Source organism: Lycorma delicatula, chromosome 6 (assembly GCF_047948215.1).
Source record: "Lycorma delicatula isolate Av1 chromosome 6, ASM4794821v1, whole genome shotgun sequence".
In the NCBI taxonomy this organism is placed as follows: domain Eukaryota; kingdom Metazoa; phylum Arthropoda; class Insecta; order Hemiptera; family Fulgoridae; genus Lycorma; species Lycorma delicatula.
In genome coordinates this window covers 74639500-74660398 of record NC_134460.1, presented here as the reverse complement: position 1 = coordinate 74660398, position 20899 = coordinate 74639500, and the positions used below count along the sequence as shown (strand labels likewise).

Below are 20899 nucleotides of genomic sequence, written 5' to 3'. Positions count from 1 at the left end.
TGCCAGTATGATACGGTTTCGATGTTTATTTTCTGATTAAACGTAATGTTCATTCTAAAAACAAATTACCCATACTAATTTGTAAATTGCATTCAAGAGATAATAGTTGACTGCCAATTATTATTATTATTATTATTATTCAGTGTTCCCACTTGATTGTAATTTTTTTTAAAAAAACTAATGGCTACCATTGCAATTATAATATTCGAATCAATCACATTGTGGAAGTTCATTTTCTCACTTCTGACAGACAACAGTGATTCCACAGAACAAATTACTAAAGTATATGTTATGCACTTCTTTAAAAATGACTATACATTTCGTAGCCTAGATCACGGTTAAGAAAAAAGGCTCTAAGCAGTAATCTAAATAAGAATTGGATAACTCAGTTTTTTGTGCTATATCAGTCGGTTTTAATTATTTTATATACTTCTCCGTTTAGATTATGTTCCAATTTTGCATGCTACATTGATTTTTAAATTGTCGTTTACCGTAGTCACAGATGTCTACCCTCCAAACGTCTGCCAGAACTTTCCTGAATTATATCAATGATATACATCAACTTCTGCAGTCTCGTGAAATGTCTGCACTCAGTTATAATATCAGTTAAGATTCATTCTACCAAATACCCAAAACGTTCTAGCTTTCCTTTTTATTTCATCAATTATCGCCCCATTCCTTTCCTTCACTCATCATGTGCTACAAATTAGAAATCCTCCCCCTACAAAACCGTAAACAGATTTATGTTATCCATCACTAATTTTTTTTTTTATTTGTGTATCTCTTATGTTTCCGATGAATATGCTATTAAACTTAGATGAATAACAAGCAGTTATTTTTGCTCCATTCATAATTTAGTCAAAACATAAAACAAATAGTTTAATTAATTAGTTCCTTTAACAAGTTTATTATCATCGCTCTCTTACACACTATAATATTTACCATTTACTCTCAATTATCTTTAATATTTTCTTCCTTTACTATGTTTACCCTTTACACTTGCTTCTAGAACAATATTCACTAACTATGATGAGCCACATATATAAAGTATATGGCTCACTTTTATCTTATATTTTACAAGAATTTATCATAAACATTTTTCTAATTCACCTTAAAATGTCTTTAGTTTGTGTTTCTTAAATTTAATGGATTCTTTTTCCTCCCTGGCATAAAAACTTTCCTGGCTTTTCACTCTGTTTTAGATTTCTTGTTTACTTTTTTTATTGTTTGTAACTTTATTAGCTAAGCAACAAAAATCTGTTACTTCTGGCATATTATGTTCTTCACCTTAATACTTAATTATTTCTACTTTAATTCCAACTTCTTTTGCTAAAAAGATTGTTATGTACAACAAAAAACCTATGCTTTTACTTTTTTTTTGTAAAGACCAGTCAATAGAGCCTTCAGTTCTTGTTGATGTTGGAATATCCTCCTCATCGTCATCATCATTATCATAGCCATTTTACTTGTGACATTACCGCAATGGCAGTACTTAAAATGACAAATCATCAAATCACATAGGAATGTGAGGAATTTATACAGAATGACAGAGCCATAGAATTACATGATCTATCGCTCAATCCAAAATTGCTAATTTGTTAATTTCTTGCTTATAATTAATCCCCTTCTTTTATGGTTTTTGGTTATTCACTATATGTAACTCTTCCAGTAGTAGGATGTCAATTTTCAGGTAATAATAAATTTTTCAATGAATTAATCACGTTCTTAAAGATATAATTCCAAGAATGGAATTTGAAAACTGGTGAATTTTACTGATCATACTCTTCTGGTAAACTGTTCTCTATACCAATGACCATTCTGTATGCAGCAATTTAATAAAGAATGTCATTGTTTCACAACTTTTGCAGATAGATGGAGACATATTTTTTTGAAATGTAATTAATTTAATATAAAATTAAATTTTTCATGCCTTAGAGAAATTAATTAGAATACTTTGAAAAAGTTTTAAGCATATGTTTTTCTAAATGAACTAGATTTTACAATTTTTGTAGATGAGCGACCTAATTTTTTGTCGCGAGCACTATGTATATTGTAGAGATAATAAAGATTTTATCTGTAAATTACTGAGAGCATACAAAACTGAAATAAACCCCATCAAATAATTTTGTCCCCATCTTATGTTACAAATCTTGATTTGTATTTTCTTCATTTAAGAGTTTACACAACACCATAAGTTGTTGTAAAGCCTAAAACCTGATTTTAACAAAAGTTGCATAATAAATTAATTTTAATCACACATATGCACTTTATACAGTTAAAATTTCAGCTATTTGTTACGTCTTCATTTGAATATATACCAGCAAGCCCATTTAGTTACTCAAGACAGACTAACTTAAAAAAAAAAATAATAAGACAAAAAATTAAACTTGCTTCCTTTTAGGTCCACAGTTTTCAACCTGGGAGGTATGGCCAGGGGAGAAGCCAAAACTTTTTAATAAAAAATTATTGTTCATACAAAATATCTATAAATAAATAAAATCCATATCATAACGTAACAGTACAAATTCAGTGAAGTAAAATTTATTTTTATTTTTCTTACATTTTTAGACATTCATTTAATTCTTATTAAAAAATTATATGGAGTGGAAAATTTAAAAAATGGCGCCATTGCAACTGTTTCTGTAATGCAAAAAAATGACCGCTAGTTGCATGAAACAATAACATGAATATAAACTTCACTCATAGCAAGGTGTCAACTGAAGCATATTGGCAGGGTGTGATACAGTTTTTATCATGATTTCTTTCTAAAACATAATTGTTAGTATATTTTTACACTTACATTTAATTATTATTTATTTTAAATTATATTAATAAAATATTTTAGATGAATGGATAAATTTTTGAGTGGTTACAAGAGAAATGTAAACAATAATGAAGATATTGGTGCTGATACAAGGGGAATAAAAGCAAAAAAGGAGGTAAACTGCCAAGAAAAGACAATACAGTTCATCGTATTTATTGTTAGGATCCACAATTGTTATTATAGATGGCTTTGAAAAACCAATTGTTTATTGTGATCAAAAGTTTTGGCCTCAGATAGTATGAGACCAGTCAAATTAAAACAGCACCATGAAACTCTACATTCTGAATACATTGTAAAGCCCACAGAATTTTTTCAAAGAAAACTGGATGAGATAAATATTCAAAAGCAAACACAAAAAAGAAAGTATTTAAAAAAAAAATACTTTGTTACACCAAACTGGCTTCGTACCATGTCTCTGACCAAATCGTGAAATGTAGGAAACCACATACAATAGGAGAAACCCTAATTTTACTAGCAGCTACTGACATGGTTTGAATAATGTTCGGCAAATCATATGAAAAACAGTTGTGACAAATTTCGCTTGCTGATAAAACAATTGGAAGGATAATCAATGAAATATCTGAAGATATTTGCTATCAATTAGTTTATCGGCTATATCTGAAGATATTTGCTATCAATTAGTTTATCGGCTATGTACTTCAAGATTCTCCATTCAAGTAGATGAGGCAGCTGGCATTGCTAAAGATGCCCATTTAATTGCATATGTTGATATGTTGCTGAAAATAATATATTAGAAGATATATTATTTTGCAAACCCATTCCTGGAAAAACTACATCCATTGAAATTTTTAACATAATAGACATAAATTATGTTTAACATAATAGATAGAAATGTTTAATATAATAGTTTTTTTTAAGAAAATGACATAACGTGGAATAATTGCACTGGACTGTGTACCGACGGAGCTCACTCAATGTCTGGACACAAAGCAGGTCTTCAAGCATTGGTCAAAAAGAAAGCACTACATGCTATCTGGACACACTGTATGCTTCATAGAGCAGCTTTAATGTCAAAAAATATGAACGAGGAACTGAAAAACATTTTTACGAAAGTTATAAAAATTACAAACTACATTAAGAACAGTCCTTTGAGAGATAGGCTGTTTACAAAGCTGTGTGTTGTGGAAGCTAATTATACCTCACTTCTGTATTATTGTGAAGTTCGTTGATTATCTTGTGCAAAAGTGATTCAAGGATCTTTGAGCTCAAAGAAGAAATAGCAACCTTTACCAAAGAAGAGCGCTATGAAGAGGCACATTTGTGGACAAACGATAATTGTATTGTTAAACTTGCCTATTTGGTTAAAATTTTTGGAAAATTGAGCGGTTTAAATAAATCAATGTAGGGATCACAAATGCAACGTAAAAGCATTCAAAAAGACTACGTAAAAGCGTTCATTCAAAAGCTGAAGTTATGGAAATCAGATTTCCATAAGAATGAGTTGGATATGTTTTCACTTTCAAAAGATTTCTGGGCCACAGCAAATACTGAAGCAAGCAAAAATCTTTTTATTGAACATTATCATGGTTTAATGGTAGATTTTTCAAGTTATTTCAAAGACCTTGATTTTGCAAAGGTTTTTGTGGATACAGAATCCATTTATCGACAATGAAGATGACAAATTGAGTTGACAATATCGAAAAAAAAAAATTGATAGAATTATAAAATTATTATTAATTTTAATTATGTTTCAGTTACTGAAATATAAGTTTCAAAATGAAACTATAATTCAATTTTGGATGAATCTTAGTATAGTATGAATGTTTGTGTTGCAAAGCAATGCAAGTTCTTCTACCGTTTGATACGCCTTATTTATACGAAACAGACTTTTCGGCATTGGCTGTAATGAAAACCAAATATCAAACCAGGTTAATAGTCGAAAAAGAGTTATAAGTGGCACTCTCCACATTGCCCCCAAGATTTTATAAACTTTGTGACAATAAACAACCGTCGTATTAAATTTTGATGCGTTAGATGTAGTTTAATTAGTAATTTAATATAAAAATAAATATGCATGTTCGTATTGCTGTAGAGAAATCTTGTAATTATTCTGTTAATAACAGTTTTCAGTATTTTTTCGTAATAAAGTTATAATTATTTAATTTGTGTCTATATTATATCTATTAAAAGGTGGGAGGCGCGGGAAAAAAAGTTATTTTAGGGAGGGGTAGTAGTATAAAGGTTGGAAACTGCTTTTTAGATGAATCTTTTATAGGCGGCCAGGATGTATTTTAACAAAAAAATAATTTTTTTAACTAAGGGACCAACGTTATATATTGCTTCAGAGGATGGAGATGAATGACAAATGTAGCGTGTGAAAATGCCATGCATGATCGGAATTTGAACCAGGGATCTCCGAATGAAAGGACGAGACGCTAGCACTCGCGCCACGGAGGCTGGCAGAAAAAAAATATGCGAAATAAACAGACTTTACTTTTTCATTTTGAACACAGAATGAGGGTTTCAGCCTCCTTTTGGTAAAACTGAAATTAATAAAAGTTGCATATAGTGTTCGGTTTGATTTACAAGTCAAAAATACATTTTAACTAAAAATATGAAAATAAATACTTTTTATTACTTTCGTACAAACTCATTTTGAAATTTTAAACCGTCGTCCATCCAGTGGGGGCAGATTTTTGTTACGATTTATTCGTTGTAGTTATATTCTGATAAAAGATTCATAGGACAAGAATTAAAGACTATATTTGAAACATTTTTTGGGTGAAACAATCACTGAAATTTTGACTGAGTTTAATCTGAGTAACAGATAAGTTCACCAGGCTATTGAAATTAAGCTTGCAGTTGATATATTTAAGTGCTCTGGATGCTCATTCGTTTGGTAATCAAAGGAAATTACGGGGCCAAAAAATTTTAAGAAGACGTAATATTTTATCTGTAAAACAAATAATCGAAAACGTCGGATCTAGCAAACACATACAGATTAACTAGTCACATAATAAGAAAGAATTGAGAAATATATCTGACCTCAAGGTTGATAACAAAAGCAAAAACCAAACATACATAATTTCTTAAGGATTTAGGCATTGCAATTCTTCACAGTGGAAAATATTTACCAGGCGTTCACAGCTAATGCGTAATGTTTAACAATTAACCAATTACATACACTATCAAGAAATCAACACGAAAGCGTATTTACTTCTTAAAATGTAAAAATTATTAAAAAAAAAAAAAAAAAAAAAAAAAACGCTGAGGAAGTCATATAATTTGTGCAACTAATTCATGGCGAGCTTTGTCATTAATCATCTTCGAACATACAGAAGGAGGTGTTAGAGAAAACTTGAACAAAATATAAATAAAATATCTCGTCTAAACTCTCAGCTTTCAGATTAACTAGAAATTCCGATAGGGAGCAGTATTTTCTTTCCGTAGTTCTGTTTACATTTTCAAGTGTATAGGTTATGTCATAAGTGATTTATATTATTGGTGTTAATTACAAGTATTCTTGCAGAATTCATGAAAATGTTATCGTTTAATTCTGATATGCACAGGAAGTATTTCAAGACAGATCCAGAAAATGAAAAATACAAAAAGAAACATAAAAGAATGAAAAGGACAATTAAAGATATATTGTTTGTATGTTTACTATCCCTATTTATTTGTATTGAGTTAATTTTAAAAATTTAGATACAAGTAGTTAATATTCAGTTATATAGAAATTACATTAACTAATTACGGAAAAATGTTCAGAATTAAAAAAATTCTTGGTAATTGTAAAAGTTTTATTCTCTGTATACAATTATTTGTTTCAAAGTATATCTTTAAAATTTTACATTTCGCACCAGTCATGAATTGGTTGTAGTATTTGTATGGGAGTGTAATAATTGCTTAATGACAGCATAAAAGCTTATAATAATGGTAGTTGGGAGTCTGAAACTTATCACTATCTTGGCCCATACTTAAGAAATTAAATGTATTGCTCATTGCATTTTACTTAGAGAATTTTAGATAACTTTTTTAAAACTGGAAATTTTTCAATGTAAAGTTCAAGTGCTTTGCAACAGACCTAGCAGAAATGTTAGAAAGTGGTTTATTCTATAACAATTGGTCTACTACACTCCCAGTCATAATAATATTTATTAAAATATTCAATTGGTATATTGAAGAAAGAGGAGAGTATTATGACTGAGTGTATTCTATTTTAATTTTCTCTTCATTATCTTTACTTACCAAAACTAAGAATTTTTTGTTGCTTTTATTACAGTTTACAATTCCTTTTATTTTCGATTTAACTTATATATTTATATAATCTCCAATATAGACAAACTTGTTTATCACATTTCCACTAATTTATGTATGTGTGTATTCAATTTAACATAATTTATTCTATTACCTTTTTTAAGAGACAAGGTTAGGTTAATATAATTTGTAGTTCCAAATGGCTTTAGATAAAATGCCTCAGCATGTCTTGTTGATTAAATTATGTTGTTTTGTTTTTAATGATAGTGCCGTTTAAGATAAAAGATTCTTGATTAAAGATCTTTGTTTGCTTTTTATTCCAAACTTATATTTGCAGTGTATGTTAGACTTACTGTAAGAATAAGTTTTCCTCTTTTTATAAGAAACTTTCATTTAATTGTTATGATTAAACGGATAGGTGTCACTTATGAACACTGATTAATGACATCTACTTAAATGTTGCTAGTTCACAGTCATCTGGAATAAGAATCTGTAATATGGAGCAGAGATAGAATTTAAGTGACTGAGAAAGACTAATAAAGATTTATTTTTTGGATTGACAGAAAGTTTCAAGTCAGTTTATATAATCTTATATTTTGATCTTGAACTATCAACCTTACAAACGCACAAAAATTCAATAGTGTGCTTTTTTGATTCTGATTGGTTGAATTACTATAGAGATTAGTCTGTAAGCTAGGCCTTGGTGTTAGAAATTTTTATGATTTTAAATTTAAGAACAAGAAATATAGTTGTAGAAAAATCCTGGATACACTTTTTGTATCAACATTTTTTAATATCTTCATAAATCCTTTTTTATTAATTAATTTATGTTTACGAAGATTGTTAAATCACCTTGTTTGTTAAATATTTTTTGATTTCTATTATGATTATAATATGTTTATGATATAGTTTGTGATTATCCTATTACATCTCTACAGTACACTAAGGATTTTACCATTTTATAATCCCAGACAGTTCCATTTCTTATTGGATGGCAACATTGGAAGTACTGGATGACTAAAGGGAAACTGTTAGGGCATAAAAGAAAGGAATAAATCTATTACTTTTAAGTTTTTACATTTACCTATTTAAAATTACATTTTGTTATTGAATTAACTTATTTTAACAATTTAGTATGATTACATTTAAAAGAATAAATCTTGAATTCTAAAATTTATAGTAAAAATAATTAAAAATACATATATAAATGAATTACTTTAATTTTATAATTCAGCTGTTAAGAAATATATAGAAACTTTGTAAGAAATGTGTGTATGTAAAACTGTTTTAAAAACCAACAGGTTATTATCAGTTCAATTGTCACCAATAAGGGCATACTGAATAAATCTGTTCAGTTCTTAAAAATTCATCATGCAATTATAATTAATACTTTAAAGGATGTTACAGTTAAAATCTCTTGTACAATTTCTTTATAAGGAAAATGCAGCACTATGTGATCAAGTTGCCTTAATGCAGGAAAGAATCCTTATAGTAAAAGAAGAAAGAAATTTTCTCTTAAAGAAACTTCAGCAATTGCAACCTACTGCTGGGAAGAAAGTATCTGGTAAGGATTACAACAATACCTAATATGACCTAGTTATAATTATTTCATTCCTTTATGGTAGCTGGCAGCATTATAAGTCTGGAAAAATGTAATATTTAGAATTATTTAAATCAGGAATAATTGTTAGATAGTTTATGAAGTACATTGTATAGTGAAAAATATATCTTTATTTATAATGTTCTGCAATTTATGTTTTCATCAGTGCTGGAGCCCTGATATTTTTATAATTGGTATCCCCAATTTTGAAATTATGATCACAAAATTCTTATGCTCTTGTAAATAATAGCTGCATATATGTTACTAACTTACTATTTGCCTACCTCCATGGTGGAGAAGTAGTGTCTCAGACTTTCATCCTAAAGGTCCTGAGTTCAAATCCTGGTCAGGCTGGCATTTTTCATGTACTGAAAAGTTTTCATTTCATATAACCATGCAGTAGCTTTTAAGTAGTTATGATCATCAAAAATAAAAATAAAATATTCCTTTGTAGAGCAATGTATATAATTTGTTGTGTCACCCAAAATTAATACTTATTAAAAATTAATCTTATTGCTAATATCTTTTGTAGACTTTATTATAGCTTTTATGCTTATACAGTGCATGTAAAGTGTAAAGTTCCAAGGTATAAGAAGTAACAAACAGGGATACTTTCTCTTATAGGAATGATGTTCGCTATACAACCAGAACAGTGATAAGAAACTACTTCTCTCCTCATTTCCATGGTAAAAATAGTATGGGATGTTAGTTATGTTGAGGATAACTATATGTCATCCTATGACTTATTTAATATTGCATTTTTTCCTACCCTTCCCCCTAGGACCAATACCCTGCTCCAATAGCATTACTCAGTCCTAGGGGTGCCATAGCCTCAAACCTCCCGGGTGACCATGCTGGGCCTGGCTGTGCTGTTCCCAGCATGGGGTACCGCTCGGTCAGCTGGGAATAGGTCCCAGCTGACCTTGCCTCCAAGCGGTAGGCTCCATAGAGGGCCCTCCACCCGGGACTCTGGTCTTTTTTTTACCAATCCTATGGACCCCATTCACTCACTGGGATGCCGGAGCATCACCACCCCTCTGAACAATCCCTAATCTACCCTAAATCACAATCATTTTCCTCCTCTGCGAATTTATGATGCATTATTCTGCTCACCATAGCGCTTGTTATGTCCTAATTGCGAGGGCTAAGTAACATAGGACCCATGGAATTATCTGGCATCAATCGTATGTTGAGCTGCTCCACCTCCAACCTGGCATAATCCCACCTCGCACAGCTGAATATGGTATGCTGCACAGAATCTTATCTCTTCACAATAAATGCAGCGGTCAGAAACATGTCTGTACATCCGGTGCAGATACTCATTATAACTACCATGGTTGGTAAGAAACTGTGTGAGCTCAAAGCTCAACTCACCATATTTCCTACCGACCCACAGCTCCACCTGAGGGATCAACCTTTTAGTCCAGCTGTCTGGCCTGACACCATCTCAGCTCCACTGCCACTTGTTCGGCAAATCCTTATGGGCAAGACCCTTGGCTTTCCCTGTGGCTCTTTTCTTAGCCTCCTCCACCAACAACTGCATTGGAGGAACAAATGATACCATAAAAATTGCCTTTCTAGCCACAGTCCGATAAGCACCAGCAACGCCTATAGCTAGTCTATGCTGCAGACACTCCAATTTTTGCACCACCATACTCTGCCTCAATGTAATATTGCCTGCAACACAATTAAGGCACTTAACATTACAATGCATACACATATGTCACTAATGGCTAATTTCAATTGTATGAGAACTAACCTGAATTGACCTTTCACTGGATGTTGAAAATAAATTGTGGCCTAAGAACACGACACATTTGTAGTTGTGCTAATTGTAATTTATTATAATCTCATTAAGCAGTTGTCTGCCATCAATTTTGAGTGCTGATAAGCAGTGGTTAGTGTTATCATTGCTGCCCTCACCAACTGTAAGGTGTGTGATGTAATATGTGTGTAATGTATACTACTATTTTGCTAGTAGGATACATTGCTACTGAGATCCATTGATGATTGCATTATGTTTATGGTAATAATGTTACAAGTGTCATTGGTATGAAAAATTGGGACTGGAAATTTGGAGAGAATCGCAGACAAATGTGCATAATAAGAGTGAAAAGTATACTCGCTTGTGACTGATTAACTTAGAAGTGAAAAATCTGGTTGGATGATTTATAAACTTAAAAATGGAATTCACAGATTTCTAGAATAGCTTTTTAGTCATTCCAAAAAGATTGCATGTGATATCTGTGCAAGTTATTTTTTTGAGTGACAATGACTGGCGCCATTCTATACAAGTTACATGTGGTTTAATTTGAGCAATTCAAATGGGAAATTTCAACTGACCTAAGTTTGGACAGTGCCCAAACTTTATCAAAATGAAGATTTGGTTAGCTACTGAACACTTTGGAACCATGATGAGCTTGGGGATGGGTTAATAAATTTATGGGGTTGTAGATATAGTATGTGTTGATAACTTATGTAGATAATGAAACTTTTTATTAACTTTTTTCAATGTGCAAAAAATAAACCTATTTATGTACAGATTTTTTTAATGATTATAAAAATGCTCCAGATGAACATTTTACTCAGAGCCAGCTGAATAAGAAGCCATCATGTTGGCCAATATAACTGGCAAACAAAGAAATTACTTTTTCATTGTAATAAATGATGGCAAAGAGATGGTATCTGGGCTTAAGGTATACGTAGTTTTAAAGAATAAACCAAAATTATTATTATTTTTATCATCAAATTGAATAACTATAAACTGTGGATAAAATTATTTTATTTAATACAAAGAAATAAGACATATATTTTACTGTATCGTGTAAAGCTAATTAATATAAAAATGTTTTTAATTATTTCAGAAGTTGAACATTCTACTATAAACCAGACAAGTGTATCAGATATAATGAGTGCACCTAATATGCTTTCTTCAAAAAAACCAGCTCCAAAAAAGAGAGCAAATTCTGATACAACAGGTTTGTTTTTTCAGTACATAACATCGAAACAAACTGCTGATCATAGTTTTATTTTTTCTTTACTTTATTCTTAATTTTACTTGAAGAGTAGGAGGATAGGGGACTTCATATTTAGTTTTAAAATTATATTGAATTATTCATGTCTCTTATGGACTTAAGCCAAAAGTAAAAAATTGGAAATGGCAGTAAAAGTATTCATTATTCTACTATTTTAAATAGATTTTAGCTTGTTCTACTAGCTCCAGGCAAATGAAGATGTCACCTGGTATAAAATCCAATAATATATGTTGTATTGATTGTGGACAATGAGTGTGAACAACCTTGCATTATACTTTCAAATCTGTACCGCATGAAGAATGTTCAATTCAAATGGGAGATTTCCAACCATCCCTTTACTGCCCAAACTTATATAGATTGGCAAGCAAAGTGCCAATTTATCAAAATATCTTAGGCTTAAAAATTGTAGTCACATTAATTTTTTATTAGTTTATGTAGGTAGTAAAAAAAATTATTCAAGTTGTGGTGTTTTATTATATAAATTAAATTATTGTAAATCTCATTGTTTGTAAATTTCCATAAGTAAAACTTAAGTGAAACTTTATTTTGGAGGAATTTGGTAATTAAAGAGTATTTGCTGCATAAGTTACATTTTTATAATAACTGTTGTCTTGTTTATTTTGGGGTTGTGACAGTAGCAATTAAACTCAACCCAATGCTGTAAACACATAATGTATGTTCCTGAAAGTATGTTTGTCATTACTATCTGTTTTTTTAAATCATATTAATGTTACATTTTTATTTTATTTTGTTATTTTTATTACATAACATATTTTAACAATGTTATAAAAAAATGGTAAATGTGGTTTCATTTAAGTTAAAAGTTGTCGATTTTGAAAAAAATACATTTAGTAATAAAGTAGGATATAAGTACAGTGGTAGTGGAAAACTTGTCTTGGATTAAAGACAAAATAAGATTGTTTAAAGAATTCCTTGTTAACAACATGCTGTGTTCAAAGTGACCTCAATTACAAATAAAATAGTAGTAGTTGTGTTTGTTTTTTAAATTTTAATTGATATGACCATTTTATGTCTCACAGATGGGAGCTCTTCTCTAAGAATATTTTATATATGCATTATATTGTAATAGGTCATTTACTGTTTTGCTTATAGTATTACAAGAAATTTTTGTGTAGATTGTAGCAAATCTTTTTTGTTAAAATAAAAATTAGTATTATTAAAAATGGATATTAAAACCAAACTATTCACCAGTATGGACTGAAATAAACATGAGATCTTATATATATATATATATATATATATTAACTTAGCAAAAACAATTCTTTTATCTTTGATATATATATTTTCAAGGTGTCTGTTAGTTGTTCCATACAAAAAATACTCAACCAATTGAGCTGAAATTTTGCATGAAGATAATTTATACCTGGAAAGAATTAGGATTATTGTCGTTATGAAATGTTTCAAGGTGGTAGCAGTTTTAATGGCTTGTGGTAACAACCAGATTATGTACCTTGCTGATATTCAGCTTTACTACTGCCAACCTGTTGGTCAAATTAAATTCAGGGGGCACTTGCAGTATTTGAAATTAAATTTTCTACAAAAAAGATCTTTTTTGATTTCTCTTGATTATTGAGAAAAGTAGCTTTAAAGGTGCGATGGTGGACGGCGTGGTGGCCCAACCAACAGTGTTACTATGTGTGCGATATGGTTACTTGACTAAAAAACATAAAATAAAAAGATGAGAAACTAAGTCTGATCAAAGTTTCGAGTGCTGACCAAACTGTTGCTCTGAAGAAATACTCTGATAGAAATAGAGAGTATTTCTGTTGATAAATTTAACAGCCTTTAATTGTTATTTATCAGTATTATTTCCATAAGCTTGAGGATAATAAACACAGTGGAAATCCAAGGGGCAGATTTCCCTGGCCATAAAGGAAGGGCATGTGAAGTGAGCTCTGACTGGGTAGCAATAAATAATAATGCTAATAGCAGTTATTCAGTTCAGTAATGTACAGTTTAATTATTCATATTCTCATGTTAACTATTAAAATTCAAGTCAACATCTATATTTTTGGTCTTTAAATCTTAATGTTTGTTATACAATAATACATCAATAAATAAATATATATTTTAGTACTTTCTTCTTCTCTTTTATATGTTGTAAATTGTTGTGTACTATTTATGCATATGAAAGGTACAAAACTATTTGTCATTAGATTGGCTGAGTTCACTGTAATTTGTATGACCTTTCAGATTTTTTATGAATACATCTAATAATTGAGTAATAATAAACATATATTTATTTCAAAATTAATGAGATACATAAATATGATTTATTAACTATTTTTTTAAATTATTTTTATTTGCATTGCAGATAGTGGAAAATCAAATGTTAAGATAAAAAAACCTCCAAATGTAAAAGCAGTAAATGTAAAAAGAAAGAAAATTGTGCAACAAATTCCTTTAGATACTACTGGACGGCCTATATTTCCTATAGTTCTTGGAGACATTACTGTCCATAGTTTAGGAGAGGCAAGTACTCATTTTTAGAATTTTGTTAATATTGAAAAATGAAAATACCTTCATTTTTTCTGATGTTTATCTATCAGTGTAGAATTATCTTAAACTATAAAACTGAAAAGCAATATTTACATCTGTTGTATAAAATTGTGATCCTTAGATAAAAATTGTGACAAAATAATTTATTTAAATTCACAACATATAATATAAAATTTAACTAATGTAATATCTATAAAGGAAATACTAATATTATAGTTAAAAGTTACGAAGAACACGTAAATATGAACATTATCAGTATGGAAAATAATTTGAAAATAGATAATACTATTCTTTTGCTGAGTTGAATCAATATATCAAACTTATTCACAAAAGAATAGGGAACAATAATTTGTTATTTTCTTTACGTCCCAATATTGCTTATGGCTATGATATATGTGAAGCACTTAAGGTATAAGAGGTACAGAGAGACTTACTTTTTTTTCTAAGTAATGATGTTTATTTACAGATGGCCCCTGAGGTGAACAAAGCAAAGGTATTATATACAGGACTGAATATCATTTCCATTTCAGTGCTTTTTGTGTCATGAAATGGAATCATCTTGCTTCAACAGAAATCTGCAGGAAGCTACTTCACTACATAGTTTCCTAGTAAGCCTAGTATGGGATACTAGTAGTTGTTGAAAAATACCTGTGTAACCACAGAAGTGGCTTGTGACTGAATTAAATAGAGTTGTCAAATCTTCTACAGTTGTGACAACGCACAATATAGTATAAATAAGAAAGAAGTGAAACTTAAAAATATTGTTTAACATATAAATAAATAAAGTATAATGGATTCATAAGTAGATCACTAGGGAAATATTTTTATAAATTAAAAGTGAAGGGATAATTCAACCAATCATATTGTCAAAACTGTCTATTATAATAAATGAAAAAGATTATAGTTGTTGGCATAAATATAATTAAACAGCATGATAAATAATAACAACTTAATATTGAGAATTAATTTTTATAATTTGGCATAAATTTTAATATGAGAAAAAATATAGAGGTGGAATAAACTGCAGAAACATATTCTTTCTGAAAAAGTAGAACTTACAAGTCTTACTATCATCTGCTTTGTTGGATTTCATCATGTTTAATTAATAAATTAAATAATAAGGCAGCGAATTTTAAAATTAAAATATAAAATGTTTATTACATCTTTAAGAATTATAAGTTATCTTATATTTTAACTGTACCTAACATAAAATTTAGTTGACTGATTTCCAGGTTTCAGATAGATCAGAATATTATACTGAAGATTACATATATCCAATTGGTTATTGTTCAACAAGATTGTATGGTAGTTTAAAAGATCCAGAACAAAGATGCGTTTATACATGTAAAGTAATGGATGGAGGAATGCATCCCAGGTAACTGATAACAAAACCAATGAAACACATATTAATCACTGATTGAAAAGAGAGTACCTGTAAATATTACTAGATAAAAGTTTTATTTCTATCTTTTTTTCCTAGAAGAAGGCTAAATCAGTTTCCTTTTTTGTAGAAAAAAGTTGACTACTGTTTTTTCTGCCTTTCTTTTTATGAAAAAAAAATGTTATGAAATATATTTTTATTATTATTAGTATGCAGTAGATCAGGGATTGGCACCATGGTCGTAGGTGCCATGATGCCCTCGATGAGATTTTTATACACCCTCACTATATTACACACCTACTAAGCCCAATAACTGTATCGATATCACATATATATAAGACAATATAATTGCACAAGTTCAGTGTCAGCAAATAGCAATCAAAGTCATACACTGACACACTTGTTACTTAGCACATAGGAATATTCTCGCTTCTGATAAATTTGGTTGTATATTACTGTACTCTAAGTGCTATGTATTTTGAGTGTTATTATTATTGACTATATTTTCATTATTTATATATTATTAATAACCATATCACGCAAGATAGTTATGCTTTTCATTATCAAATATGTATCATACTGGTTAAACCGATTTTATAAATAACCTATCATGAATAATTGTAAAAAAAAAATAATTTATTGTGACTGGGAAGAACAATTTTGTTTTATTGACTTTAAAGGCAAATGTTTCTGCTTATTGTGTAATAATAGTGTGGTCCCCAATAACTTTTGAATTTATTTTATGCCCTTACTGACAAAAAGGTTGCTGACCACTCACTAGATGATATTAGAACAATTGTCAAGAATGTTTCATGTTTACAGCACTTTCATTATATTTCTTAATTTTCAATTAATACAATAATTAATAAAAATAATCTGTATTTCATCATAAAAAATTATTTACTTTGCCTTTTGTCATAGTTGTTAATTCTTTCTCTTTATATAATCATTAATAAATCTTGTTTATTGTTAAACAAATTTACATATGTTCTTTATATTTTGCAATGCAATAACTTGTTTGTATTGTATTTTTTTTAAACTCTGTTACATTATGTTTAATTTTGTTATAATTACTTGAGAAAATATTTTAAAGATAGAAAAATTAGTGATGTTTTCTTTAACATTATTTACAACATAAACATTTTTTATGTTTCAGGTTTGAAATTGTTGCTGATACTGACCTTGATGCCCCTATTGTAAATCAATCCATTGATCAATGCCATACCATGTTATTACATCAAATTAACAAGTGTCTTGGCTCTGAAGTTATAAGTACTAAAGGAAGAGGTGCAGATTTTTTTGGACTATCTCATTCTACAGTACATCATTTGATACAAAGCTCTCCAGGTGCTCGTAAATGCCAAGGGTATATCTGGACTAAATTTGAGGTTAACGTCTGTTTTATGTATTTTACGTCATACATTTATCCCTATTAAATCTTGATTATTTTTTTCTGAAATATTACATAATCTGCATTGCATAGAGCCAGTGGAAGTCAATTTATTTTCAGCATTACATATTTCATGATACAGTTTACATCAGACCTACATTTACATAAAATTAAATATAGAATCCATTCAAAATATAAATAAAATTGTTAGCTATAATTCTTGTAAATCACTTATCAGTAATATCAAAATCACCAACATAATATTTATAATTATAGTATATTTTTTAAAACTATTTTACTTTTATCTATTTTAATCCCAGGTAAAATAAAGCATTTTTTATCCTTCTTTAAGAAAAAAAAATCTTTTTTGGCACGCCAGAAGACAGGTAGATTTCACCAGTGTTAAAGTAGGGGTTAAAAAAGATTTACACCTTAAGTTAAGAAAAACTTCAAATTTACTTAATACAACAATGGTTACATGAGAAAAAAGTTTCACATGTTTAGCATATAGTAAGCCCCACCTTCTTACAATTCCAGCAACATTTTGGTCATCCCTTGTCGTAAGGGTTGGTCATATTAAAAATTTTTTCAGACAAAAGTTTTAGGTTATGTTTAGAGAACTAACAATCAATTTAAAACCGATTTGATACTGTGCCTATTAAGAGAGGTATGATTTTTTTGTCTTCGAAACCCCATTTTTTCCACCTACTAATGGTTGGTGATAACAAAAAATTTACTTAGATAAGTTTTAGGCCCATATCCAAAGAATAGTGGGAACTTTGAGAGGAAAACTTTTTCCCTTTTAGTGGGAAAAATGAATTTGATATTTTACTTAATAAGAAAAGAAAGTTATAGTGATATTTTGTTTTTTTGAAAAAGCCCCCCATATCCACCCCCATGGTCCAATTTTGCCCAATAACGAACTCAACCAAGATTTTGGGTTGTTATATTTTATGTATAAATATGAAAGTGATTGGCACAAAATTACAGCAGTTATCGTCTACACAAGAAAGTGAAATATATATATATATATAAAATATGCATATATAAACTTTTGAACTGACAGTGGCTTTGGGATTTGGGAGATGTGAAATGCAAAATACGTCAAAATTTTCCATAAGTCAAATCATGGTACCCATTACAATAGGTAGCTTTCTTATAAAATCTACCTAATAAAAGTAAGTAAAATTATTAGATTTACTGCATAAAAAATTATACCTGTAAAAATATACTAATTAATAAGAATTTGATTGATCCCATTTTTAAATAAGTACAGATTAAGTTTAGAAATATTATTTTTGAAGTGTTTAATAAAAATTATTGTTTAAAATTTCAGGTCAGCCGATCTTCTGATATGTCAGGTACTGAAGAGAATGAAGCATCATTAAGTTACAGTGCTCTTCAACGAAGTATTTTGTTTTCGAAATCACATTCAGAAATAATGATCAAGGAAGAGCCAGATGTAGATGAGAATTTTGGTGATGATAGTGTTTCTTTTACAGAAATATTTTGTTAGATCTGATAATTATTGTTTTATAACTGTGTTAAATAAAATAAACATTATTGTGTATTTAGGTGTAATTAAGTAACTTATTCTTATAAATTCTGATATTACTTTGATGTACTTTTCACACTACAACAGAAAGATGAAGTTGTCATAGAGTTGTAATTATATGGAATTATTTTTTTTATTAATATAATCTATAATTGGAATGTATTATTTAATAATAGTGTAATTGGAATAGTTTTTGATAACTTGACATTAAACTGTCAATGGTGAAAATGACTTACCATTAAAAGTATACCATTACTGGGTAACTAGGTATAATACAAAGTAGTTTTCTGTTGCCTTCTGTACATCTTTAGTAATTTTAGTTTTCTATTGAAATATCCACTGCACATAAGCATTTGTTTCATGTATATTATAAAAGAAATTGGACAGTAATGTAAAGCAACCGATAAATGTAGTCCTGTTTTAAAGTAGTTCATTGCACTGCTCCAACTCGGCTGAGGAAAATTATCAATCTAATTTATCTTTATATTGTACTGACAATCCCAATAATGCTGCCATACTAGAATTAGATAATCTACAGGTAGTCTTATTTTTGCATGGAAATGCTGTAGTACTGATACATTTCATGTTTGCCTAACTATCTTCAGTATTGCAAGTAGTAACTTAAGTTCTTAAAACTAAAGCTTAGTAAATTTGCAGACTTGTAAGTAAGTAATCAGTAGAGTTAAAGTTATTTCATGACCTACTAGAAGATAAAACAGAAACTGATGATCATTTTACAGAAGACTGAAGATGTTTATTAGCATCTAGATTTGAAAGAGCCATGGAAGATTTAAACAAACCATTAGGGTAGGTACATGTTTGAATTACAAAGTTGTGGGTATAATAGGACTGAATAGGTTATTTACAGTAGAAAATGAAATTTACAAGACTGGAGAATTATTTTTAGATTTTAATAAAAAGGATTATTTTTACCACAAAGAAGTAATAGATAAATGTGAGAACTTTTAATATTGATTTATTGTAATATTGCTTCAACATTACTAACTAGAACAACAATTTTATGGATCAATAACGAGAGATAGAATATGTATTTTATAAATACAGACTTTGTTTCAGGAAAAGCATGAGACTTGAGAAGCCCTCACATTAATTTTAAAGTTTAAAATGGAACTGAAATGTAGAGAAAACAGAATGACTTGTATGCAATATGTACAGGAATCAAGTCATTAAAGGATTATAAAAAGAAAAACAGCAATACATAAAGGAGTGAGACAAGTATGTAACATATCTCTGTGATGCTTTTTGCTTACCGAAGAATCAATAAATGAACAAAAAATTGTCTCATACCTGTTTCATTCATAACCTGATTACCAAATGGTCTCCTTATGTGACAAAAAGATTTGTATAGAGGGAATTTTTTTTATATTTACAATTCAAATTTATGATTTTTTCTTGCATTTTAAATGCTCAGGAAAGACAAAGTAGTAACATATTTACAGCACCAAAACTTGGCTGAAACTTAACTAACGCAGCAGGATGCTAACTGACTTTGTTTCACTGGTGGGAGGTTGCCTGTGTGAGAACTATGTGCATCATTTATTTTTTTCTTTCTGACTGATCCTTTTATTTGTTCGGTTAATTTTTTTATTGTACTGTATTAGATGAGCCATGTCAACCCTACGAGTTGGTCAGCTTTTGAGACATGTGTTGGCCAAATCAGACTGTTTTTTTTTTATCCTAACATTAATACAACTGAGATGTTTGAAAAGATCTAAATGGAGTAATTATCACATAAATCAGCATCATTCCTGCCAAGCCCATCACTTATATTGCGAGTTAAATTTATTATTAGTGTATACCAATCCCTTGAATAATTTTATCAATTGTTTCCCGAAATACTGAACCTAAGTGAAACCAGATTAATCAAGATCAATTACTATGTACAGAAAAAGCAATAAGACTATAATGAGATACTTACAGTTATTCAATCTTGTACTGACAATTGTAATAAAAATTCAGAAAGAAACCTCATTTATAATACCTATTTTATTATTTGCACTCAATTTAAAATATTGTTCAGTACTATAAGTAGTAACTTATATGAACTTGCCTAACTTTTTTTTATTAAAGCTACCTTGAATGATTGTGCTTTTTTTTTACAGATAAGTTATGTAAAATAAATAAGAAAAAATGTATGACTCAGGAAATACATTTCAGGACTCAGGAATACTAGTCAGCATTCTAACTTTACAGTCAGCTGATCCTGGGTTTGTTCCCGTATAGTAACATTTTTCATCCAACAATTTCATAAATCAAATTCCCTGTATGAGTGTGCCTCTATTGAAAATAAATAGACTCCTTATGAAATAAAAACTTAGTATTAGTATTAAATACCTGAATTTTCATGTAGATTCC

At 29.4% G+C, this 20899-nt stretch overlaps 1 protein-coding gene across 2 annotated transcripts; it reads left to right on the top strand.

Moving 5' to 3' along the window:
• Positions 1 to 6028: 6028 nt before the first annotated feature.
• On the top strand, positions 6029 to 20621 carry LOC142325945 (transforming growth factor beta regulator 1). 2 transcript variants are annotated; one of them, XM_075367905.1, is made up of 8 exons: positions 6029 to 6439; positions 8480 to 8606; positions 11507 to 11620; positions 14013 to 14170; positions 15430 to 15572; positions 16735 to 16966; positions 18305 to 18446; positions 19601 to 20621. In XM_075367905.1, exons 1-8 carry the CDS (start codon positions 6320 to 6322, stop codon positions 19609 to 19611), a joined length of 1047 nt encoding a protein of 348 aa, XP_075224020.1. In that variant the 5' UTR covers positions 6029 to 6319; the 3' UTR covers positions 19612 to 20621. The 2 variants fall into 2 exon arrangements, with proteins under 2 accessions (XP_075224020.1, XP_075224019.1); XM_075367904.1 differs by lacking the exon at positions 19601 to 20621 and having other exon boundaries at positions 18305 to 18538.
• The last annotated feature ends 278 nt before the right edge of the window (positions 20622 to 20899 follow it).